At 39.5% G+C, this 19,928-nt stretch overlaps 3 protein-coding genes across 7 annotated transcripts in view; all 3 read right to left on the reverse strand.

The window, feature by feature from the left end:
* Positions 1-31: 31 nt before the first annotated feature.
* trpc4apa (transient receptor potential cation channel, subfamily C, member 4 associated protein a) lies at positions 32-12,693 on the reverse strand. 2 transcript variants are annotated; one of them, XM_031733040.2, is made up of 18 exons: positions 12,526-12,693; positions 9,890-10,018; positions 9,638-9,754; positions 9,446-9,503; positions 9,278-9,333; positions 9,013-9,141; positions 7,686-7,887; positions 7,347-7,532; positions 7,096-7,238; positions 6,878-7,009; positions 6,653-6,711; positions 6,352-6,537; positions 6,085-6,175; positions 5,838-5,978; positions 5,621-5,732; positions 5,178-5,290; positions 4,784-4,990; positions 32-2,746 (listed from the first exon to the last, which is right to left on the reverse strand). In XM_031733040.2, exons 1-18 carry the CDS (start codon positions 12,649-12,651, stop codon positions 2,609-2,611), a joined length of 2,325 nt encoding a protein of 774 aa, XP_031588900.1. In that variant the 5' UTR covers positions 12,652-12,693; the 3' UTR covers positions 32-2,608. The 2 variants fall into 2 exon arrangements, with proteins under 2 accessions (XP_031588900.1, XP_039467768.1); XM_039611834.1 differs by lacking the exon at positions 12,526-12,693 and adding an exon at positions 12,351-12,461.
* A 722-nt stretch (positions 12,694-13,415) lies between these two features.
* On the reverse strand, positions 13,416-16,836 carry si:ch211-25d12.7 (src-like-adapter 2). Of its 2 annotated transcripts, none has more exons than XM_031733042.2 (8): positions 16,590-16,836; positions 16,003-16,112; positions 15,800-15,899; positions 15,617-15,703; positions 15,175-15,278; positions 14,516-14,668; positions 14,303-14,432; positions 13,416-13,928 (listed from the first exon to the last, which is right to left on the reverse strand). In XM_031733042.2, exons 2-8 carry the CDS (start codon positions 16,073-16,075, stop codon positions 13,802-13,804), a joined length of 774 nt encoding a protein of 257 aa, XP_031588902.1. In that variant the 5' UTR covers positions 16,076-16,112; positions 16,590-16,836; the 3' UTR covers positions 13,416-13,801. The 2 variants fall into 2 exon arrangements, with proteins under 2 accessions (XP_031588902.1, XP_031588901.1); XM_031733041.2 differs by having other exon boundaries at positions 16,003-16,115.
* Positions 16,837-18,414: 1,578 nt separating this feature from the next.
* Positions 18,415-19,928, reverse strand: part of ndrg3a (ndrg family member 3a) — a 31,905-nt gene continuing 30,391 nt past the window's right edge. For all 3 annotated transcript variants that reach the window (XM_039612416.1, XM_031733045.2, XM_039612417.1), the window contains one exon: positions 18,415-19,466. In XM_039612416.1, coding sequence (XP_039468350.1) covers positions 19,294-19,466 — 173 coding nt within the window. In that variant the 3' untranslated portion in view covers positions 18,415-19,293. The remainder of the gene's footprint in view (positions 19,467-19,928) is intronic.

A 19,928-nucleotide genomic window follows, 5' to 3' on the forward strand; every position in this document is an offset into this window, starting at 1 on the left:
TGAATGTGATAGAGAGATGCGATTCAACAGAGACAGTCTAAAGAAGAATTTATTATATGATTAATTTGACAAACAGCTGTTAAATAAGGAAATTAAACTTGAATACCAGCATTAGAGCAGGAGCATGAGGGTAAGTTTGTTAGCAAAGTGTTTATTAGAATGTGGAACAGATTTTGTGAGTTGAACAGGGTTAGAGATTAACCATAAAGATGAAAAATAGTTTCCTAAAGCTGTTTTACGACAGATTGTACACAACATTACTCACTGTCAGCATCTTTGAAATGCTGTTTGTCGCACAAACCCCATAGATACCGTCAATCCTAGTGAGATACAATCATCTTCCTTCACCCCCTCCCACAAAAAAAAAAAAAAAAAAGCACCATATAATCAGTTGTAAAAGTGTGTTTAGGGCTCTTTATGACCGTCCCCCTCATGCTAAACATTACATAAAATGTACAGTTAAAGTCAAAGTCAGGGGTCTAAAAATAAGTCAAATAGTGTGTTATATTATGCAGCATGTTTTTGGCCAAAGAGAATAACATTTCACCATTTTTTCTGTACAAACTAATGAATGAAAACTAAGGCCTACTGGGTGGATCACACCACATACAGCATTACTATAGAGAACCAGTTCTCTTGTGCATCATACAGAAGGGTCACTCTCAGAAACTCACAAAGCTACGGAAACTAGGGCGAAGAAAATGTTTATACAGGTATTCCAAAGAGCTCACAGCATTCATGCTTTCATACCAACAGCTTCGTCTGACTTCTACCACGGACGCCTGAAGCGATAACAGCGTAATAAACAATCCGTCCTGAAGAACACCGTTGTAAATATTCTTGAGCATCCAACAAAGAAATGGAGAATTGGAAAGAGAAGCACTTACGGGTACTTGCGTTACTTTCACTGCGAAGCACAGAAGATGAAGTCATTTAAAGTTTGCGCACACCAGTCAAGAGATTTAAGACATGCTAAAAGCTAGAAAACAGGAGAACCTTAAGATTTTAAAGCAAATAGAAGGCTTCAAAAAAAATTTGACATGTTCACTTGCATCTCAAGGCAAAAAAAGCACAACTCATGGTGTCAGAAATGCCCTCATACATTCACGTGAACACAACGTGCTGAGATTAAATCTGTACACTTGTGATTAGGAGTGGTTTGATCTGTACGGCGTTGGGATAAAACATGAGGTAGCTGATTCATTTGTACTTGTTTGACTTGATACACCCAAATCTTTTTAGCTCTGCATCTTCCATTTCAACAAAACAGGAGCACATTCAGGCTGTGGACAACTTTAACACAGCCAGGCTCATCGTTTCTCCTTCAAACTAAAGCTGTGCTATGCAGAAGGAGCCACCAAGAAGATTGTCATTCTCAGCTTGTAGGTTTCAGGAAATGCCAGATACCAGAGAAAGTGGAGGATTTCCAATCAAATGCTGATGACATTGGGCTGAAAGCTAATTCACATAAAGCAAACTTTATGTAGGGGGTGAACAAAAACTCTTATTTTAACACTTACACCTGCATAGTTTATTCTCTTCCCAAAGCATTTTCTCACAACAGCTTCTGTTACATAATGAAGATGTTTTTTTAACAAATGGGTTAAAATATAAACAATAAAAACAAATGTGCAATATTTCATTCTACAATTTATCCAGAGCTAAAAGCCACCGTTTTTAACAACACAAAATATAAGTCAAGAAAAATAATCTTGAAAATAATAATAATAATAATAATAATAATAATAATAATAATAATAATAATAATAATAATAATAATAATGATATTATTAATGAGTCCCTGGGTGGGGCTTCTGAAGCCATAACTGAAGGGTGGTTTTTAGATGAGAGGAACCCCATGTGATATGTGGAACATGCCAGCCCACCCTCAAGCTACCTAAATGTGCTGAGTGGAGCCAGAAAGCACCAATGAACAATAGCCACCTAATAAAATAGACAGACAGGTTCATTGAAAATTCTCCTTTTAGAGGACTCATAAGGAGGGGGAGGGGAAGGGGGGTCAAAAACCGTTTTCCTCAAAGCTCAGGCAGTGGAGTGACATGGAGTCAACAGAGAGCGAGAGTGAGGCTGGTGACTCCTGGCAGCCCCGTGAAACACCACTAACCTGCACGTGAAAGTTCAAGCTGTGGTCATTTCCAAACCAAGTCCATTTTTTTCCTAACATAACTTGTTGAATCATACATATTTTTCATAGAACTTTCTAGGTTATATAAAAAGTTTGATTTAAATTTCACCTAAAGCAAACAACCAATGCAGATGTCATTTTTTCAAGGTTGTTTAATTGTCTGTTATACCATGTGGCCAATCTGGGGTGGGCATACAGGTTTTCCTCTTCTTTCTCTTGAAAAGCAGATTTAACTCAGTGAGAACGCGATGGCCAGGAAAACTCCTATTTGCTGAAATCTGTGAAAACAGCCTCCATGCGAAGGTGCAGACAGCAAACAGGTGAGTTTTTACATCCAGAACACAGTTCCTAAGCAGCCGGACGGCTCAGCTCAGCCGGGTCATCGCCAGCTTTAGGTGTCCATGCTCCATGTGGCCATCTGCCCCATCCCATCCCCAGTGCACTAAGTGCACACACTGGAGGTCAATCTTCCAGCAGATCTCTGTCCAGATCCATGAATGGTTCATCGATGTAGCTCGCTATGGCACACAGAGAAGTCCTGTCTGAACCCAGCAGCACTGATACAGTCTCCTTCCAGTAGCTGAAGGGGATACAGGAGCTCTGAAAAAGGGAAAACCCAAGATGAATAAGAACAAAAAAAAAAAAAAAAAAAAAAAAAAAAAAAAAACCACAGCTAAAAGGTATTTGCTATAATTAGTTATTCGAGTAGCCTTTTACATAAAAAGAGTAAAAACCAGTAAAAACAGTTTTACTGGTTTGTATGAACAGATAAATCAGAATAGCTTAGCTAGATGTCTCTTGGATGAGTGTTAAGACTAACAGATGAGTGTCCATGAATGACTGACAAACAGACAGACGTAAATAATAGTCTTGTTATAATGCCACTACATGTCACCAGAACAGACTTCTGTTTTCCCTAATTTTGTGTTTTGATAACTGAGAGTCAAAGACCTGTGTAAAATAGAAATAAAGGTAATCAATGAGGCTGAGATCTGCTAACACCATAAATCATAATTGGCAAGCATTAAATCATTTTGACCTTATGAAATTAGTTCTTTCATAATAAGCTCTTTTTTCCCCCCAAATATCTCTCTGCACATGATTTCTTCACCAAAGAATTACAAAAAGTGCATACATCTCTGTAAAGAGGGCTTATGTGCTAATATCATTTACTCTGTCACAGCATGACCTGATCAAACTGTCCACCACTAATTAAATTTTTCCCTTCCAAATTAAACCAATGGCATCAAATGCCAAATACAATCTCTGACCCCATTTATAGAAGTATTTCCCACAGGAAGCACTTCTTGTGTTAAGTAGTGTCTGTGTACCCTATACATTTATAGTGTTTAAATTTGAAGGGTACTGAAGAATACAGTAAGTTGGTATATGTCAAAGTCATTAACCTGTGGCAATAGTGTAATTAGGTTGGACAGTGCAAATCTAATGGAAAATTGTAGCAGCCATGTTGGAGACATCTGCCACTTGGTGGCAGCAGAGCAAGCAAAACAAACACATTGACATCACCTTGTAAAACTGTTATGCTGACGACGAGTGGGACATTAAGAAAAACGTAAGATTTTCTTCTTTACATGTTCTTTTATAAATGAAAAAAATGGCTTCAGAAAACAGTAAGTCGTCTGGGTTTTACAGAATTCTTGTGATAGAACTTTTAGATTGTTTTTCTTTGAGCACAATGACCATTTTTCTATTTTGTGAAGTTATTTCCAAACGTCTGTTAGTCACATTGTTGCTTGTGAAAGGGACCAAGCCCGCCATCTCCCTCCCATCACAGCAAAATCTGTTGCACCATCTTCAGCATTAAGTCCACTAATGAGTAAATGTTGCTCATAGAGTTGATAATCCAGGGCAGTCAAATATTTTAGATCTACTTACATAATCAATGTTTAAAAAGCCATTCAGTTGTGAAAATTAAAGAAAAAAAAAAAAAGGCCTCTTCTGAGACAACGCTACAGCAAAAGTAAACACTTTGGTTTTGGTATAACTTCAGTCCCAGCATGTGTATTTTTTCATATTAAATAATATAAAAAGAATTTTATATTCGTTTACCTCTAATTAATTAACCACAGTTTGGGTGGAGGACACAAAGAGCACATACATTTTCTTCTTTTAGTCTAGTTTTATTTAACCCCTGATGGAAAAACCTGGCTCTTACGCTGTTAAATGCTAGACACCAATTTTATCTGTCTGCTGTTTGGTGATGGGCAGGTGGGTTTAACAGTGATTCCTGACTGGTAGTGGCTGACTGCTGCAGATGATATGTGGCACTTAAACATTCAGCAGAAAGAAATTCTTTTTTTAAAAAGGCAGGTTTTTAGTTGTGGTGGTGTGGGGTGGGTATTTCAGTTCTTGTATGGAAAGTCCCTGACTTACAGAAGCTCTTCACAAAAATGAAAGACAATATCTAATCTGAAAGAACTTCTATGCACCTCTACAATTTACAAGTGCTGCAACACAGCAATCAAAGTCTTGGTTTTATCACCGTGCTTGCAAACCTTTCTACTGTGGAATGTTTTGAATGTGTAACACAAATGCCACTTAATATAAGTGAAGAGATTCTTGCTTCCTGCCTGTGATGATTGACCTGGTTGAGTGTTTGTACGTTCAGCTACTCACGTTCTCCAGACAGGTGCTGTCTTTGTCCTTATTGAGGTAGTGGCGCTGCCAGAATCGCAGTAGATTGTGGAAGTTGTTAAGCAGGCAGCCCGGGTACTTCTCAGCATACTCCTTCTCACGAAGGGCGTTGAGGTAGAAGGGCAGTTTAGCCTTTCTTCTGGCCAACATCAAAATCACCAAACTGGTGTTTAAACAGCTGACATTCTCCTGTAGAGAAACAGACCTCAGTTATAATTAAAAAAAAAAAAAAAAAAGTTTACACTACAAACAAAATTATGTTAAATGCCAAATGTCTCTGAACTGACTTACAGTTTACTTTTAAACAGACTTTTTTGCTAAATAATCACCATGATCTTCCATGAAAACATGTGGCAAGGTGTAAATGAACCCAGACCTGTGTGAGTGTCTGTACATTGATGATGTTGACCAGTCGGAAAAGGAACGACAGCCTGTTCTCAACTCTGGCCATATACGATAGCAAGCAGCACTCAGAAAGTACCTCCACCACTGGGGAAACAACAAAACACAAAACATGTTTTTAAAGTGGAGAAAAAAAATGTAATAAATCAAATAATTGTATCAATGTACTCTCACTTCTGGCGCACATTGTTTCGTCAACTATCAATTCCACTTCAAAACTCTTAGAATTCTTTTAGATTTTGTCAGCAATCATTTGACAACACATTAATTTTATGTATTCTTTAAGCACATTAAAGTCCCAAAGATCCAAACAAAACAAAAAGAGAAAATAAATAAAAGAAAATGCTCATAGTAAGTTCTGCCTTAAATATTCTATAAACACCAGTTTACAACCATCAAATTTCCATTTCCATTTACCTTTGACATCTTCAGTCTGGCTCTCAAAGCGGTCCAATGAAAGAACGATGCAGCGTACCAGCATGTTTGAATCCACGAGGGAGCTGTTGATCTGTGTTAAGAACATCTGAAACTAAAAAAAAAGAAAAAAAAAAAAGATACCATTAGCGACAATGCAGTAATATCTTTTTCAGCCAGTATATATATTCTTAATAAATACTAGGATCTATGATCATACCTTTTCTGGAGTGTTGACATATTTGTTGAATCTCTTAAAAGCATCAATGTTGAACTTCATGAGCTCACCAAGCAGATCGAAGTAACTCTGAAGGACATCGCGAGATGTACAACCACTGTCTATGATGCAGAATAGGATGTGCTGTCGAGGAATGAAAACGGAAAGTGAACACTGATTCACTAAAGCCACTTAAAAATAAAATAATTGAGGAAAGATCTCTGTACATGGGTGGTAACATTTATCTTACTTCTAGTAGTCCCCTCTTCAGAAGGAACATTTGGTCTGCATAGGATGTGGCACCTCTGAGGAAACTTTCCACTGCCCTTGCCTGCCAGAATCTATATATAGACACCGAGGAGAAACAATCAGCTAAAGCAAACTACACAGAGAAACCCTGAGCAGTCATTTAAATGGCACAATCTCTGATGCTCCAATATGTGTATGTCAGACTTTTACAGAGATGGCTGACTATATAATCTGCATTAGCTCAGTCTTTGGCCTACATGACACTTACCTGAAAGACGAGTCTGGAGGCTCCCTCTTCATGACAGTCAGGAGGCGTGTGAGGAGGCCCTTCTTCCCATCACACACGAGGCTTCTGTCTGTATTGACAAGAGCTTCCACCTCTGGGATATTAGCTTTCATGGAAATGGCACTCAGTTCATTCAACTCCTGGCTATTTAGAAGGAGGTACTTGTTCCTGAAAGATAGGGAACATATTGCAAACGTAAAGCAAAACCTTAAATGAAATATCAAATTAAATGTAAAAAAAACCCCAAAACAACAACAACAACAACAAAAAAAACACTGCTTACTCGTGATGATCACTGAAACTCTGAAGTAATCGCAAGAATTGGATTTTGAAGGATATCTCCTGTGTGACAGGAATAAAGTGTTCACCCTCCATATTTTAAAAAGTGACATGTAATGGTAATGATGAGGGTTTTTTTGTTTTTTGTTTTTTCAACTTTAATTTTTATTAGTTTAAGTTAACATTGAAGTAATGATGAGTTTAAGAGTACTGAATTGAAATTTCATACTGGACTACAGTCGCAGTTCTCATTCTGGCCATGCACCACGTGATTCGAAACTGTATATTTCCTCCAGATGAGCTTGTCGAACAGGTTGTTGAGCCCTGGGATGAGACGAAACTCAGCCAGCATCTTGTGAACCTGAGAGGAGTTACGGGGGTGAAAAAACAATTTAACTCTGTTTAGACCAAAAATTCAAGCTCAGCTCTAATGGTGGGGAAGAGTACCTGATTCCTTTGTCGGCCCATCAGAAGGACACAGAGCACATACAGTACTTCTACTTTATACATAATCTCATGGACAATCTTCATAGACTGGGGCAGTCGATGTCTCAGAGGGCTGGTAGCCAGAGAACTCTCATCTGACGACTCTGTAGGTGAGGAGAGAAAAAAAACAAAAACATGTCTAAATGTATTATTAAAAGTTCACGGGAATGCAACCATGAGTTAGCAGTATCATAAATGCCTTTTTCCCTCACCTGTACTGCTTTGCTCAGGCTCCTCAGTGGCCATCTGCATGAGAGCATCCAGTACCAGAGCATTATCCAGCCATGTGTACCAGTCCTCCAGCTCCTGCAGGAAGTTAGCACCTGTGGCTTCAGATACCTTTCTAGTGGCCAGCTTACAAAGCCGCTCAATGAAGCCTGGGATGCTCAGCAGGGTTACTGTTGGAAAACAAAGCTTGTTAGTTCAGTTTAATGATATTTCTTGTTACAAGTGTCAGAAACAGAGTAAACAAACATAGTCAAATGTACTCTTGCTATGGTACAAAATACACTACACAGCCAATAAATCTTTGAACTCTGAAGACAACCTACCCTGGTTGACCTCTGCACGTGAAGGACTTGCATTGCGTTTTTGCTGTGCATTTTTGGCCAACAGGGTGTGCTTGTCATCATTTCCCACATCAGGTTCTGAGATTGTGACAGAAAGGATGCGACAGAAGTTGGCCAGCTGTTGCTGGTCAAAGCTTTGAACCAGACCCGACAGGTTAGGGATGCCCTCTAACTGGATCATCTCCTGAAAGGTGTGGCCAGATGTAAAGTCATCAAATGTGAACAGAATGCAGACATTGCAACACTTTCAAAAGTAAGTTTTGAGACAGACGCTGACTAAATTTGATTTGACCCAGCAGATATATGTAACAATGCTACATGCCAGTTTAAGCGCAAGACCTAAAAATATTTACTTCCTTTGTATTTACAAAACTGACAAATGATCAGAATAATACATACTAGGCTAACTGTGACTTATACATTTTCATGGACCAAAGGTTTATCTGTCATAATTAGTAAAAAGATAAAGGAAAGCTGCTAAGTGAAGTGAGAGAGAGGTTTAAGCCATCAGGAGCACACAGAATAAAATTAAATCAGTCACATTTTATAATCTCCACAGTGCTCTGACAGATAATTATCCTTAACTAAGCCAGCTAAGTAACTGCAGTTTTTGAATAACTAGAGCATAAATAAGGTCTTTACATGTAGTCACCAAAACACCTTTATAGACTAGGAGAGGTTCAACATTTAGAAGATTTAGTGACACAGTGAAAACCACCAATAATCAACTGTCAGTAGAAAAAAATATAAAAACAAAACAAAAAACCAAAAGTTGTACATTTCTTAAAAAGCAATCTGGTAAGCAGCTAATTCACAGTTCAGAGCTACTAGAGAATGGTGTACATTTTAAAATGACAACATATAAGAGAATAAGCTGAACTACTTTGTTCGCAACAGGCTTCTAAAATGAAGATATCCATGTGAAATTGGCATTTAAGGGTGTCAGCACATGGGTAACAGTCAGCACTGAACATGCACAATATAAAGCCAATTAATGATAATGTTACTGTGTTTATATTGATTTATTAACTGAACATGTTAACTGTATATATTGGTTAACGCATATTAACTATAACTCAACCATCCATCTCAGCATCATATGGGGGCTGGAGCCCAGTCCAGCTATCATTAGGCGAGAGCCAGAGTCCACCCTGTACTGGTCGCCAGTCTGTCGCACGGCTAACACATGATTATAACCCATTGCTTAAAATCCTTTTTAAATAGTTGAGTGGCTATGCATAAAGTGAAGTCAAGAGATCCATAAATACATTTACCCATTACTATCACTTAATCCAAGTAGAACTCTGACCTTTTTTACTCCAAGAATATCTTCAATAAGAGTAGCAGTCTGTAGGAAGGTCTTCTTGTTTGTCATCAAGGTGAAGAGAAACAGAACAAAGTCATCCCTAGCTGCCAGACTCTTTGTGACACCCTCCGTCTATGAATTTAAACAAGGAATTTTACATAGTCATTAAATTATGCAAAAATGATTCTGCATCAAGGCAAACAATTGGAAGGGAAAATATGATGTGTGCAGCATATTTTATATGAAAAAGATGTAACATGGTACTTACACATATGCAACAGTTGTATAGAACACTAAGGCAGTCTTTGACCAGGTCATCATTCACTGTTGTAACAGAAGCACAAATATTAATCTGACTGTTTCAGGATTATGGGAAAAAAACCAAGTAGAGCTAAAACGCAGAAATGCGGACAGATGTTATGTCAATCCTACTTACTTTTAGGTTTCTTCTTCTGCATAGTTAGTGTAGGTCTCATCAGGATTTCCACTAGAAGCTTTATGAACACAGACAAATGAGAAAACCCTTTTATTTCTCCAGTATCTCAGGAGGAGCTGAGCTATACATTAGAGTTTATTCTTCAGAAATAACAGCTTCAGTCCAATAACACCACAAGAATGTAAGACTTACATCAACTCCACCAAAGAGGTCAAAAGTGTACGTGTTGGGGAAGGTGGATTCCTGAGCGGTCTTCCTGTCCTCTGTGACAAAGGACATGGCCTCCACAGACAGCTGGGATAATAATAACTGCCAAAAAACAGCGGTCACATTACTATTTTTTTTTTCCCCCACCAGTTTTCAAAGTAAAATACTGAGCAAAAAAAATAGCTAAAACCAGTCATTTCACAGCCTCTATTTGATGGACTTTTGCTATGTGGATACCTTAAGAAAGGTGTGGGCATGGGAGAGGTCACTGTTGGGATGGCTGCTCTCATAAAGCTTCTGCAGCAGAGTAGGGATGCCATTCCACTTGGCACGTTTATCTCTCTCCTGAAGCAGGCCTCCTGGGAGCTACAACACATAAAGAGGCAACTTTAGATGAGCCCTTTTCAAACATGCACTGCAGTCCTGAACTAGATACTACTTAGAGGAGCAGTATATGAAACTGCAAATGTCAGAATCAATCCAATTAGCACTAAACAGACTTTATCCCACCAGCTCCCTAGTTTCAAGTCTGTAATGTCTGATTAAGTCAATCTGTGAATAGCACAGGTAATTGTTTTGAGAATTCACCACGAGTATATGCTCTGTCCTGCACATTCTGCTCAGAAACCACAATACTACATAGTACTTTCAGTAGTGAAATATCAGTCTGACATTTACTGTCTGCTATGTGAGAAGGTCTTCTCATACCTTATTCTAACATTGTATGACGCTTTTGTTAAAGCAGCTATACACAGTGAAAATATCTAATTTTCTTTTAAACCTTTAAATAAAATGACATCTTTAATAAACATAAAAGCAGCGTGACATTCACCATAACACATACCCATAAAATATGAGTGTTGTCAGTCAAATAAATAATAAAATTCTCATTCCAATAGGTTTGCAACTTTCAAAGAAAGAAAAATTTTATGAGTACAGCAAGGTTGTAAGAATTCTTTTAAATGAAACTACAAAGCCACACCTTTGATCATACCGTAGACTACAAAAGCGAACATGCCCCAACAGAGTTTCTATTTTAACCTTTTGAAATCTAAATTCATAGAGACCTTATCTGAGTCATAGCCTCCCTTGATCACAGGAAACACATATTTATTGTGACATATAAACTTCCTGGAAGAAAAGAACATTTTCTACATCTACACAAAATAATTATTGACCAAGTTAAAAAATTTGCAAATATGCATGTGTTTTTAATGTGGTTACCAGAAAACGTCTCACTGAGTAAGAATAAAATAAAAAGTTGAGATAAAATAGCAGATTTATGCATGACAAACTGACTTAATTACAATGTGTAATATCTTAACTCTGTTTACTCTGGGCAGGTACTGGTTGTGAAAACAGAAAAGAGAGCCCAGTCTTCCTACTGGCACTTTCACATGAAATGATTTGACCCATTCTTAATATTGCCCATTTTTTTAATATTAAAGATGATGAAATGAAAAAACTCAATCGGAGAGTAATCAACCAAGGCCTACCTACGAACCTTTCAGGCAATTTTAAACAAAATGATCTGCAACAAAATTTAATGGGTTCTTGTTTTGGCCATGCTCCACTTCGCCACCAAGTTGGCTGAAATTGGGCAAAAAGCTGAAGAATGACCAAACAATTAGCTCTAATTCATGTCTCAGAGGCAGTTCAACCTAAAACACCAAGTGAACTGCTCTGACAACTCAAGGCTCAAACCAGAGCACATGACCTACCCTCCTTAAAATCTGTTCATGTGTCAGCAGAACTGGCAGGACTCCTGTGTTTTCCCCAAATTACAGCAACTCATAACATTCTCTGGACGGCCTAAGAAAACTTTTTTAAAGTCGACGTGTTCAGGGTTATCGGGGGTGTTAACAGATAACACTGGAAATACTTTATTAGAACCTCTACTTAAGAACAAAGCTTCTTTGTAAACGTCATTACGCAGTACGTTAGCTGGAAATGTGACAGTCACGCCACTAACATATGCATTGAAAACACAAAAGGTGTTAATGGGTTTAATCAGCTTTTCAATTTGACGGTTTTATTTAGGATGAAACGGTCAGTAGCATAATAGACATGCATGAGTTGAACGTGCGGAAACACCCGGAGAGGTGCGACATTCGTATGCACGAAGATACGTGAAAATCTAAACAGTTAGCGTAAACTATCGCTAGCATTAAATCAAAAAAACAACCAACCCTTCACACATAGAAATATCGTGTAAATGGCACAAAAATAAACCTGCGAACGTTAACATGCCTTAACAGCTGTTGCGGCGTACCCATTTATGGAAACGATAGTTATTGTGGTTAGTGTTGTTACGTAATCACCTGAGCTATTCTGCTGGCTTAGCTAGTTAGCCTTCGCTAGCTCCTTCGCTAACATTAGCAAATCTTACTGTCGTTTATACCAAGATTACAGTATTTAGAAAAGAAAGTGAGGGGCGCTGTAGAAATATTTACATTCTTATACTTAACGGGCACAAGAACAGTCCGACGACAACCGACTTTAAAGCGTTTTATATCACATTAAACATGGCCTCCAATGCTAAGCTAATGTAAAGCTAACAACAAAAGAGCCACTTCAACGGAGCTTTCCTCATACACTTGTAGCAGTGACAGCGTCATTTGGATTGTCAGCGAGCAAAAACATGTTTCCCGGCAATAGGTTGCATTATAGTTTAAGATTTGTCTAAGAAAAAACACACCCCGTTATGTTTTAGCCTGTTAGTCAAGCCCGAGCTGACAGGAGCGACTACAGCTCCAGTTAGGTCTCTCGGACAACGTCTTCCTTTTCAGGCTCGATTCCAAGCGCAAGTCCCTGGTCTCAGTCGATCAACTTTCGAGTGGTTTAACAGTCAAAACAAATGTCGTTTCTCCCACCTGTGTTCCTCGACTGAAGCCCTGGCCGGTGATTTTAGTGGCCGTGAACTTCGTGATGATATTGCTACTGTAGTTTCTTCGTTTTCCTCTCGTACAAGGGGACTCGCACCCCAGAAGCGTCGCCATTATTTCTTCTTCCTGAACTGAACTGTTTGGGCAGGAAGTGAAAGGCTTTGATGAATTATTTGAGGTAATTAAGCGGCATCTGCTGGCAGAGAAGCAGACTCTACGAGCTTGTGCGTTTGGTAATTACGTTCTTACATATATATACACCGTGATATATAAACAAATTTTAAAAAAATTCAGGCCTGCCATAATTATTTTTGCGTTCATATATTTTGTATATATTGCACACAAGCATAGGCGTTATGGGCGGCGGCTGAATTCTACGGACAATCTTGAACCTCTTGAACTTACGTCAATTAATCTTAAACGTACGTACTTAAAAGATGAGTTGTTGCAGTGCAAGCTCGGTACAGTTATTCCTTTCACAGTAGTTTCGTGTTTTTGCAGCAATGGTAACCAGCACGACTAAAAAAAATAATTCATTCATCAGTTTGTGCAGCTTGTTTTCAAAACTCGAAAACTGCAAAACGAATGGAAATGTGTTGAGGATATTGTGTGCTGATAGCCAAGTGTATCGTGAATTCAGTGATCCACTTCGGCACCCAGAGAAAGTGTCTCTCTTGCTTTGCCTCTGCAGTCTAACACGGATGTCTTTGCACTTTTAAAACTGTGGCTACATGTCTCTGTGAGTGTACTATACGTGTGTGGCTGCATGTGTCAGTGCAAGAGCATTTTTTCCTTTTTTTATGGAATAGTGTAGCAAATGGACTTCAGCATGCTCCCCTCGAAGTTGTTTGGTTGGTTTCACAGAATCTGCACATGTATTACATAAATGATATATTTTATTGGATTCCAATAACACAACCATGATAACAATCATATTCCAATAATATTAACACATAATATGACATTCAACCTGCATGTATACATTAGTTTATAAATTAAGAGATACATTCAATGTTTAGGAGCCAAATGAGAACACATTTCTCAAAGCTCCTCTTTACGCCTCTTTGGACACACATCCACAAAAGCAGTCCTCCAGCTCATATAGTTTGCAGTACTGCATATCTCCACACAGCGTAGTGTCTCAGCCCTCCCGCTATTCCAGGGCAGTCTCTAAAGACTGCACTTGGGCGTGTAGACGGCCTCTTCCAGTGGGTTCCCCAAGCCGCAGCCGATGAATTACAGGGTCTCACTCTGCAGTCTTTCCTCAAGTGTCCCAGCAGCTGTTTTCGCCGGCCTCGGTCATTTGGAGGTAGGAGTAAATAGCCTCCCTGAGCCCTTCGCTCACCAGAGAGTGGTCTGACACTGTCCTCTTCCTCTTTAAGATCACCGATCTGGAGGAGACAAAGAAGAATTTGAGACTTCAGTGAGGAAAGTGACGTGGTAACTGAATCCGTTGGAGCCTGCCGTTTCAACCTGCACATCCTGCTCTACATTTGCAGGTTCCACACATTCACAACTGGCACGTACCCGCTGTAACCACAGGCCTATCTGTTGGCATGTCTGCCGGTATTGTTTACACACTCTTCACACCAGTTTATTCAGCACATTACCGCAGCGCTAAATCATTATCTTTCTAACAGACTGTCAACATACATGGAAAATGCAGATCTTGATGCTAAGATAGGAAAGACAGCGCTGAAAAGTGAGTCACAGAGTGACATCTTATGGCAGACATCAGTACAAGTAAATCTAGAGCGAGCCACACCTGCTGATTTCCTTCCATTTTATGGTGGGCCTCCTGGTCGTTATTGGAATAGGCTGGGCCTCTTCAGCATTGTCTAAACCCTGGATGAAGCAAGGCATTGCCAGCCGACAGCACAATCCATCTGCGGTCTCTGCACAAGAAGGCAACATTTTAACATCGATCTTTTCAAAGGCTTTAGTGTTAAAGCAAAATAGTCACAACATTAATACAAACCTGAATAGTGTTCCACCATGCAATGCAGGGAAGGGAAAGTAAGGCTTGGAGATATGTAGACCCATCCATTCGGGAGGGTAGAAATGCGGTAGTGCTTCACACAGTCCTGGTACGAAGAGCTGGTTCTCCTCAGGATAGATAGCGAGTAGGAATCTAAATAAAGAAATAACACACAGATGCAGGAATTTATAAAGTATGCCAGTCTTAGTTGTTAACCATGGTTCCAGTTGTTTCTTAAGCGAACTAAATAATTCTACTGAGCTTTACAGTATAGTCTGTAAATAGCTGTGCCTTCAGTAGAAATAGAAATAGCAGTTTAAGGGCGATTTTGCTTAAGGAAATTATTATACTGGATTCAGTGTCTGATGATGCATACTCATAAATAAATAAATTCATATACATGTGCAATAACAATCCTTTATACATACTTAATAAGTGTAACAAGCCATTACAACGTTTAGAAGTACAGAAGAAATGAAAATTAAAATAATTGGGTAGGAAATACTCCTCCCCAACAGAGCTAGGCTAAGGGGAAATGCAGCTTCAAGTGAAGAAATTTCAGGGTTCCTACCATGATGTTGGCCTCGAACTGAATATGGTGATGATAAATCTATCAATTAACAAAGGGGGAATAAAAAAAAACAATAAAAACCTCTAACCTCTGCTTGTCTCTGACTCTCGAATCAAGAAGGCTCCATTCTGGTTATTAGGAAGCATGAGCAGCTCCACTGCTTTGTACCTGCTGATGCCTTTGAACAGCCACCTGCATAATAGTAATTAAAAAAAATGCACTTTCAGAACAGTAAAATGATTAGACAGTGTCATATTTTACTGTTAGGAAAAATCCAGTGGAACAACATCAGAGCACATTCACCACTGGAGGAGGACTGAAACTACAGGAGGGAGGAGCTGATCATGTCACCGAAAAAAGAAAAGCTCTGTTCCAGACATTTGTCTCCACTGAGGTAAAAGTTCACCTACACAGGGACCCCTCCCACCTCTCAGGGAACTCCCCGCCTCCCCTTTCATTTCAACTCCTCTGCCTTTTGTCACGCACAGAAAAATGTGACAAATCTGCTAACGCGGTCCTTGTGTCTGTACCTGTCAGTAACTCTGGCCGTGTACTCGATAGGGACGTAGCTCTCCCGGCCTGTCGTTGTGGATCTCACCATTATGAAGTCCCCGTCACTGTGAGTTAAAATAAATACATAAATAAATAAACGACACTCATCACTAATTGTAGCTGAACTTTAAAACTGAAACATTAAGAGCAGTAATGCATACTCTGATGTCATGGTCAGTCTTTCCCCAATGCACATGGTCAGTTCTGTTTCTCCAAATGATGGGTAATCAACAAGAGACACAATCACGCTTTCCGGGCTCTCTGCACAGATAGAAAGGAAGAGATATTTGATTTTAATCTCGCCTTTGGTTAATTTTATATATATATATGCATGTACATATTTTTGTCCTGGGATTAAACCTACCCATTGACATAGACTCATCTGGGTTTTCAAAGATTGTCAGGCTGGATTGGCATCTGGTGAGGCAGGTCCCCATGCTCTGTGGTTTTCTTGCTAATTTGAAATGTCTGCTGCTGCTAGGGGAAAAAATATAGCGTTATTATGAAATCGCCTTTAGTAGCTCAAATTCATAATTGAACTGCAAATATAGTTCGTGCATTGGCATTGTGGTATCTGTAAAACTACTTAGAGATGCAGGATATTTTTTTAGGACACCTGAATCCGGGCAACAAAACCAGAATACAGGAAGGCGCCTAACCACAACAAGAGGTATGATATCCTGTGTTAAATTTCCAATGCAATACTTATATGAGCACTATGGTCAGTTTCTCAAATGCAAAGTGAGATGAGATTTTACTTCTGCGGTAGCAGCAAGGCAGGAACATATCTCAAACTAAAACACTGTAACTGAGCACTCCATCTCTTTGCAGTGCATGATCATCGCTCAGTGACAAAAATTCAAAGGAAATTTAAGCATAATTTCCTCATTGTGAAAGTGAAGTCCTGGAACAAAAGGGGGGAAATGGAAAGAAAGAAAAGCATATTCTCACCTTTTTCAATTCTTGTATGAAAAAAGGTCCTCCAGAAAATATATTCCGCTCAATTAGACTCCTTTCACAATAACGAGTAAAATCCAAGTCTTCCCAGTGAAAAATGCTCTTCTGCCTTCAGCACATCCAATGTTGCTTGGGTAACGTGTAGTAAGCTCAAGTTCCTACTCAGGCACGCTGCTCAATCAGTGTGTTCCTTGCTCTGATCAGTTACTACGAAGACTGCTGTGTTTGCGCAGCTGTTTATCGCGTGGGCTCACTGAAGAGAAGAAGCTTCCTGCCTGGCTTTTATACATGTGGCCCAACTGCAACTTCCTGTGACGCTCGAGAGTGACATAAACTACCTCAAGTTGATTTCTCTGATGCAGGCTGTTTTGAAGAGGCACCAATTGTGCGCTTGTTTATGGAATGAATGTGTACGTCAGTGAAATTTGTCATCCCCATGTACATGAACCCTGTGGCGCATTGTTGTGGGTTGAAGAGGTGTCATCAGTTTACAGTTACAGTTAATGTAAAATAAGCTTATACTGGATAAACTATCTGAATTTCTGTATTTTTAAATGTGCAGAAAAGGGAAAACCGTGGAGATGTTTTCTCTCTTTACATTATTATCCATCATGTTACCATTCCAGTTGTTACCATGAGATAAAAGTCAAACTTCTGCAGAATCAGGAGGTTCCACTGCCAACCTACGCGTGCCATGATTTCTCATCCATCCACCACACTGACACTGCAGAAACAACCCACCAGTGGGGTCCTGCTCTTTTACACATGTAAGTGTGAAAAGGTGAAAGGCAATCAAGAATTTTTTTAAAAAATTGTCACGAATTCCGTAACCGTGTAGCTCTACTGCTTATGTAACCATGAGAGGGCAGGAAAGAAAAACGTTGTCTCTGTTAAAAAAAACACAAAACAAACCAGTCGTTCGCGGAAATATTAATAAGACCAAGATAAAACTGTCATATCTCCTTGTTCTGTGTCTTAATCAGATGTACTCTGAGCTGCTTCAGACGCAAATGAGCAAGTGTACCCTGAATGGAAACAATACAGCAAGAACAGATCAGATTGGTGCTGAATCACCAGAACAGCCTGTTAGCACAGATGGAAAGAACTTTGTGCTCTTTTTAAAAAATAAAAAAAAAATCAGAGATTAACTCATTCCAAACCACTGATGTACATCTTTCTCAAATAGAAACTGAAAAAGGGTCACTAAATGGTGCATATTTCCTGTGTTTTAGTCAACTCGTGTAAAAAACTTATGCAATGATCAGCCCGACTCAGTCTCAGTACGACCTCAGTAAATGCACCACAGATGTCAACAAAAACAGGGCATTCGTCATAATGGGGGTTTATGCATGTCATCACATTATATTGTATGCAAAAATACTCGGAAAGCTCCATCAAGTAAGGGGAATTAATAATTAGCAACAGAGCTCCCAGAATCATTACAGTAAGCAGGTCCTCAGTGGGTGTTATGATTAGCATATTAACACTATATTCCCATTCTGCTTCGTTTTCAGAAATCATCATCATCTTATTTACAGAGCAGCTGATCATTGTTTTTGTAACATGTGCTAAATATAGACCACCTCATCTGTGACAGCAGCGGTTATCTCTCAGAAACAAAATAAGAAACAAGAGCGGTTGGAAACTCACTCACCACAGTCACCGCACTTTTCCACTAACAGGAGAGCCGATGTATGAGAACGCTCTGCTCGCAGACGCGCGTTCTCTTTTTGTCATTCATTCGATTGGGTTGCACGCTTGTTCACAAGCCGTTGGTTTAGCAGAATTATTGGTAAAAGCACTGACAAATAAAAACAAGACACGTTCTCGTATCTTTATTCAGTAGTAATATAAATGAGCTAATCAGCAGACAGTGAGAAGCACCACATGGCCCCTAATGGAAGGGACTCATACTTTTCACATCAGATCCCACTTGTTGAAGGTTGTTAAAACAACAATGAATATACTAGTCAACTGAACAACATCAAAAAAAAGGGGGAAAAAAGCAATTTAAAAAAAAAAAAAAACATCAACACAAAGCAGAAGGGAAAATGAAATGCTGGGTTGAGTTAAAAAACCAAACAAAGTCAAATATCTTGAAGTGAAACAACTGAAAGTTCAAGAGCAGCTCTCTACATTTAACTTAGCTGGACTTACAGTGTGCTACAGTATGCAATGCTACTTCCACACATCATCCACATCACTTTATATGCAGCTTTATTTCTGCAAATATTAAGTGATCTCCTGCCGTGCGTTGTATCTCATTTGCATTGCAGCTAGTTTGACATTAAAGACACAATCATGATTTACAATCGATGTTAGGAGTTAAAAAAACAGTTACTTTGATTTCTACAGTGTGTGAAGACATTTGAAACAACGACAATGTGAAAAAAAATAAATACAGGACTGGACAGCTGAGTCATATGGTCAATCACATGGTTTTTGAATATACAACACATCTCAATGGAGTTATGGTTTCTGATAGGAATGTGAGTTTGACAGTGTATTTAATACAATATTTTATAATATGGATCTGTTAATATATTTATTACATCCTCCTTTCTAATCACATAGATCATTACAGATCTTCCTAGCATTGAGCTGCTTAGGATGAGAGAGAGAAAGAGAAAGTTAGAGAGACGTGGAGAAGGGACATAAGTTACTATGGGAGAGTGCGGGGTGGGGGCGGATTGGGGGCTTAGCAGGAGACCTCCATGGTCTGGGGCCCGGCCTTGCTGTCCAGGCTCCCGGTGGTGCCGCCCTCCAGCAGGCTGTTGACGTTGCTGCGGCTGCGACTGTTGTCCATGGAGGTGATGCTGGAAGAGGAGGTGGTGCGTGAGCGAGCCAAGCGAGTCATTCCTGCTGAAGGTACTGAAAGAGAAACGCGCGTTAATATTCCACTCACACGGCCCACAGACTCGGTGCAGCGTGGGAATGCAGATACCGTGACACATAAGCAACAACAACAACAACTGGAAACAAGTGCTTAGCATGCAAACTGCTCTCATAAATGGAGACTAATCAAATTATCCACAAATGTGCTAACAGTAATACAGCAGCAGCACACAGCATTTGCAATCCAACGGAACTGACAGGAAGCAACAGCAGCGGCTCATGCAGTAAACTAGGACACTCGGGGCATGCTGAGAGGGAGTGAGGTGAATGTCATCAGAGTATGCAAAGGGTGCAGTATGCCGACTGTATCCACAACCCAGAGCTGCTGTTCCAAATATTAAACAGTGCTCTCTCGAGAACTTCGTGCATACATTGACATTCATCCACTGTACTGTTACGAGGCCACTGAGTTCAAAGCCTCCTCATCTGGCAGCTACT

The sequence above is a fragment of the Oreochromis aureus genome, linkage group 5 (assembly GCF_013358895.1).
Source record: "Oreochromis aureus strain Israel breed Guangdong linkage group 5, ZZ_aureus, whole genome shotgun sequence".
Classification (NCBI taxonomy): domain Eukaryota; kingdom Metazoa; phylum Chordata; class Actinopteri; order Cichliformes; family Cichlidae; genus Oreochromis; species Oreochromis aureus.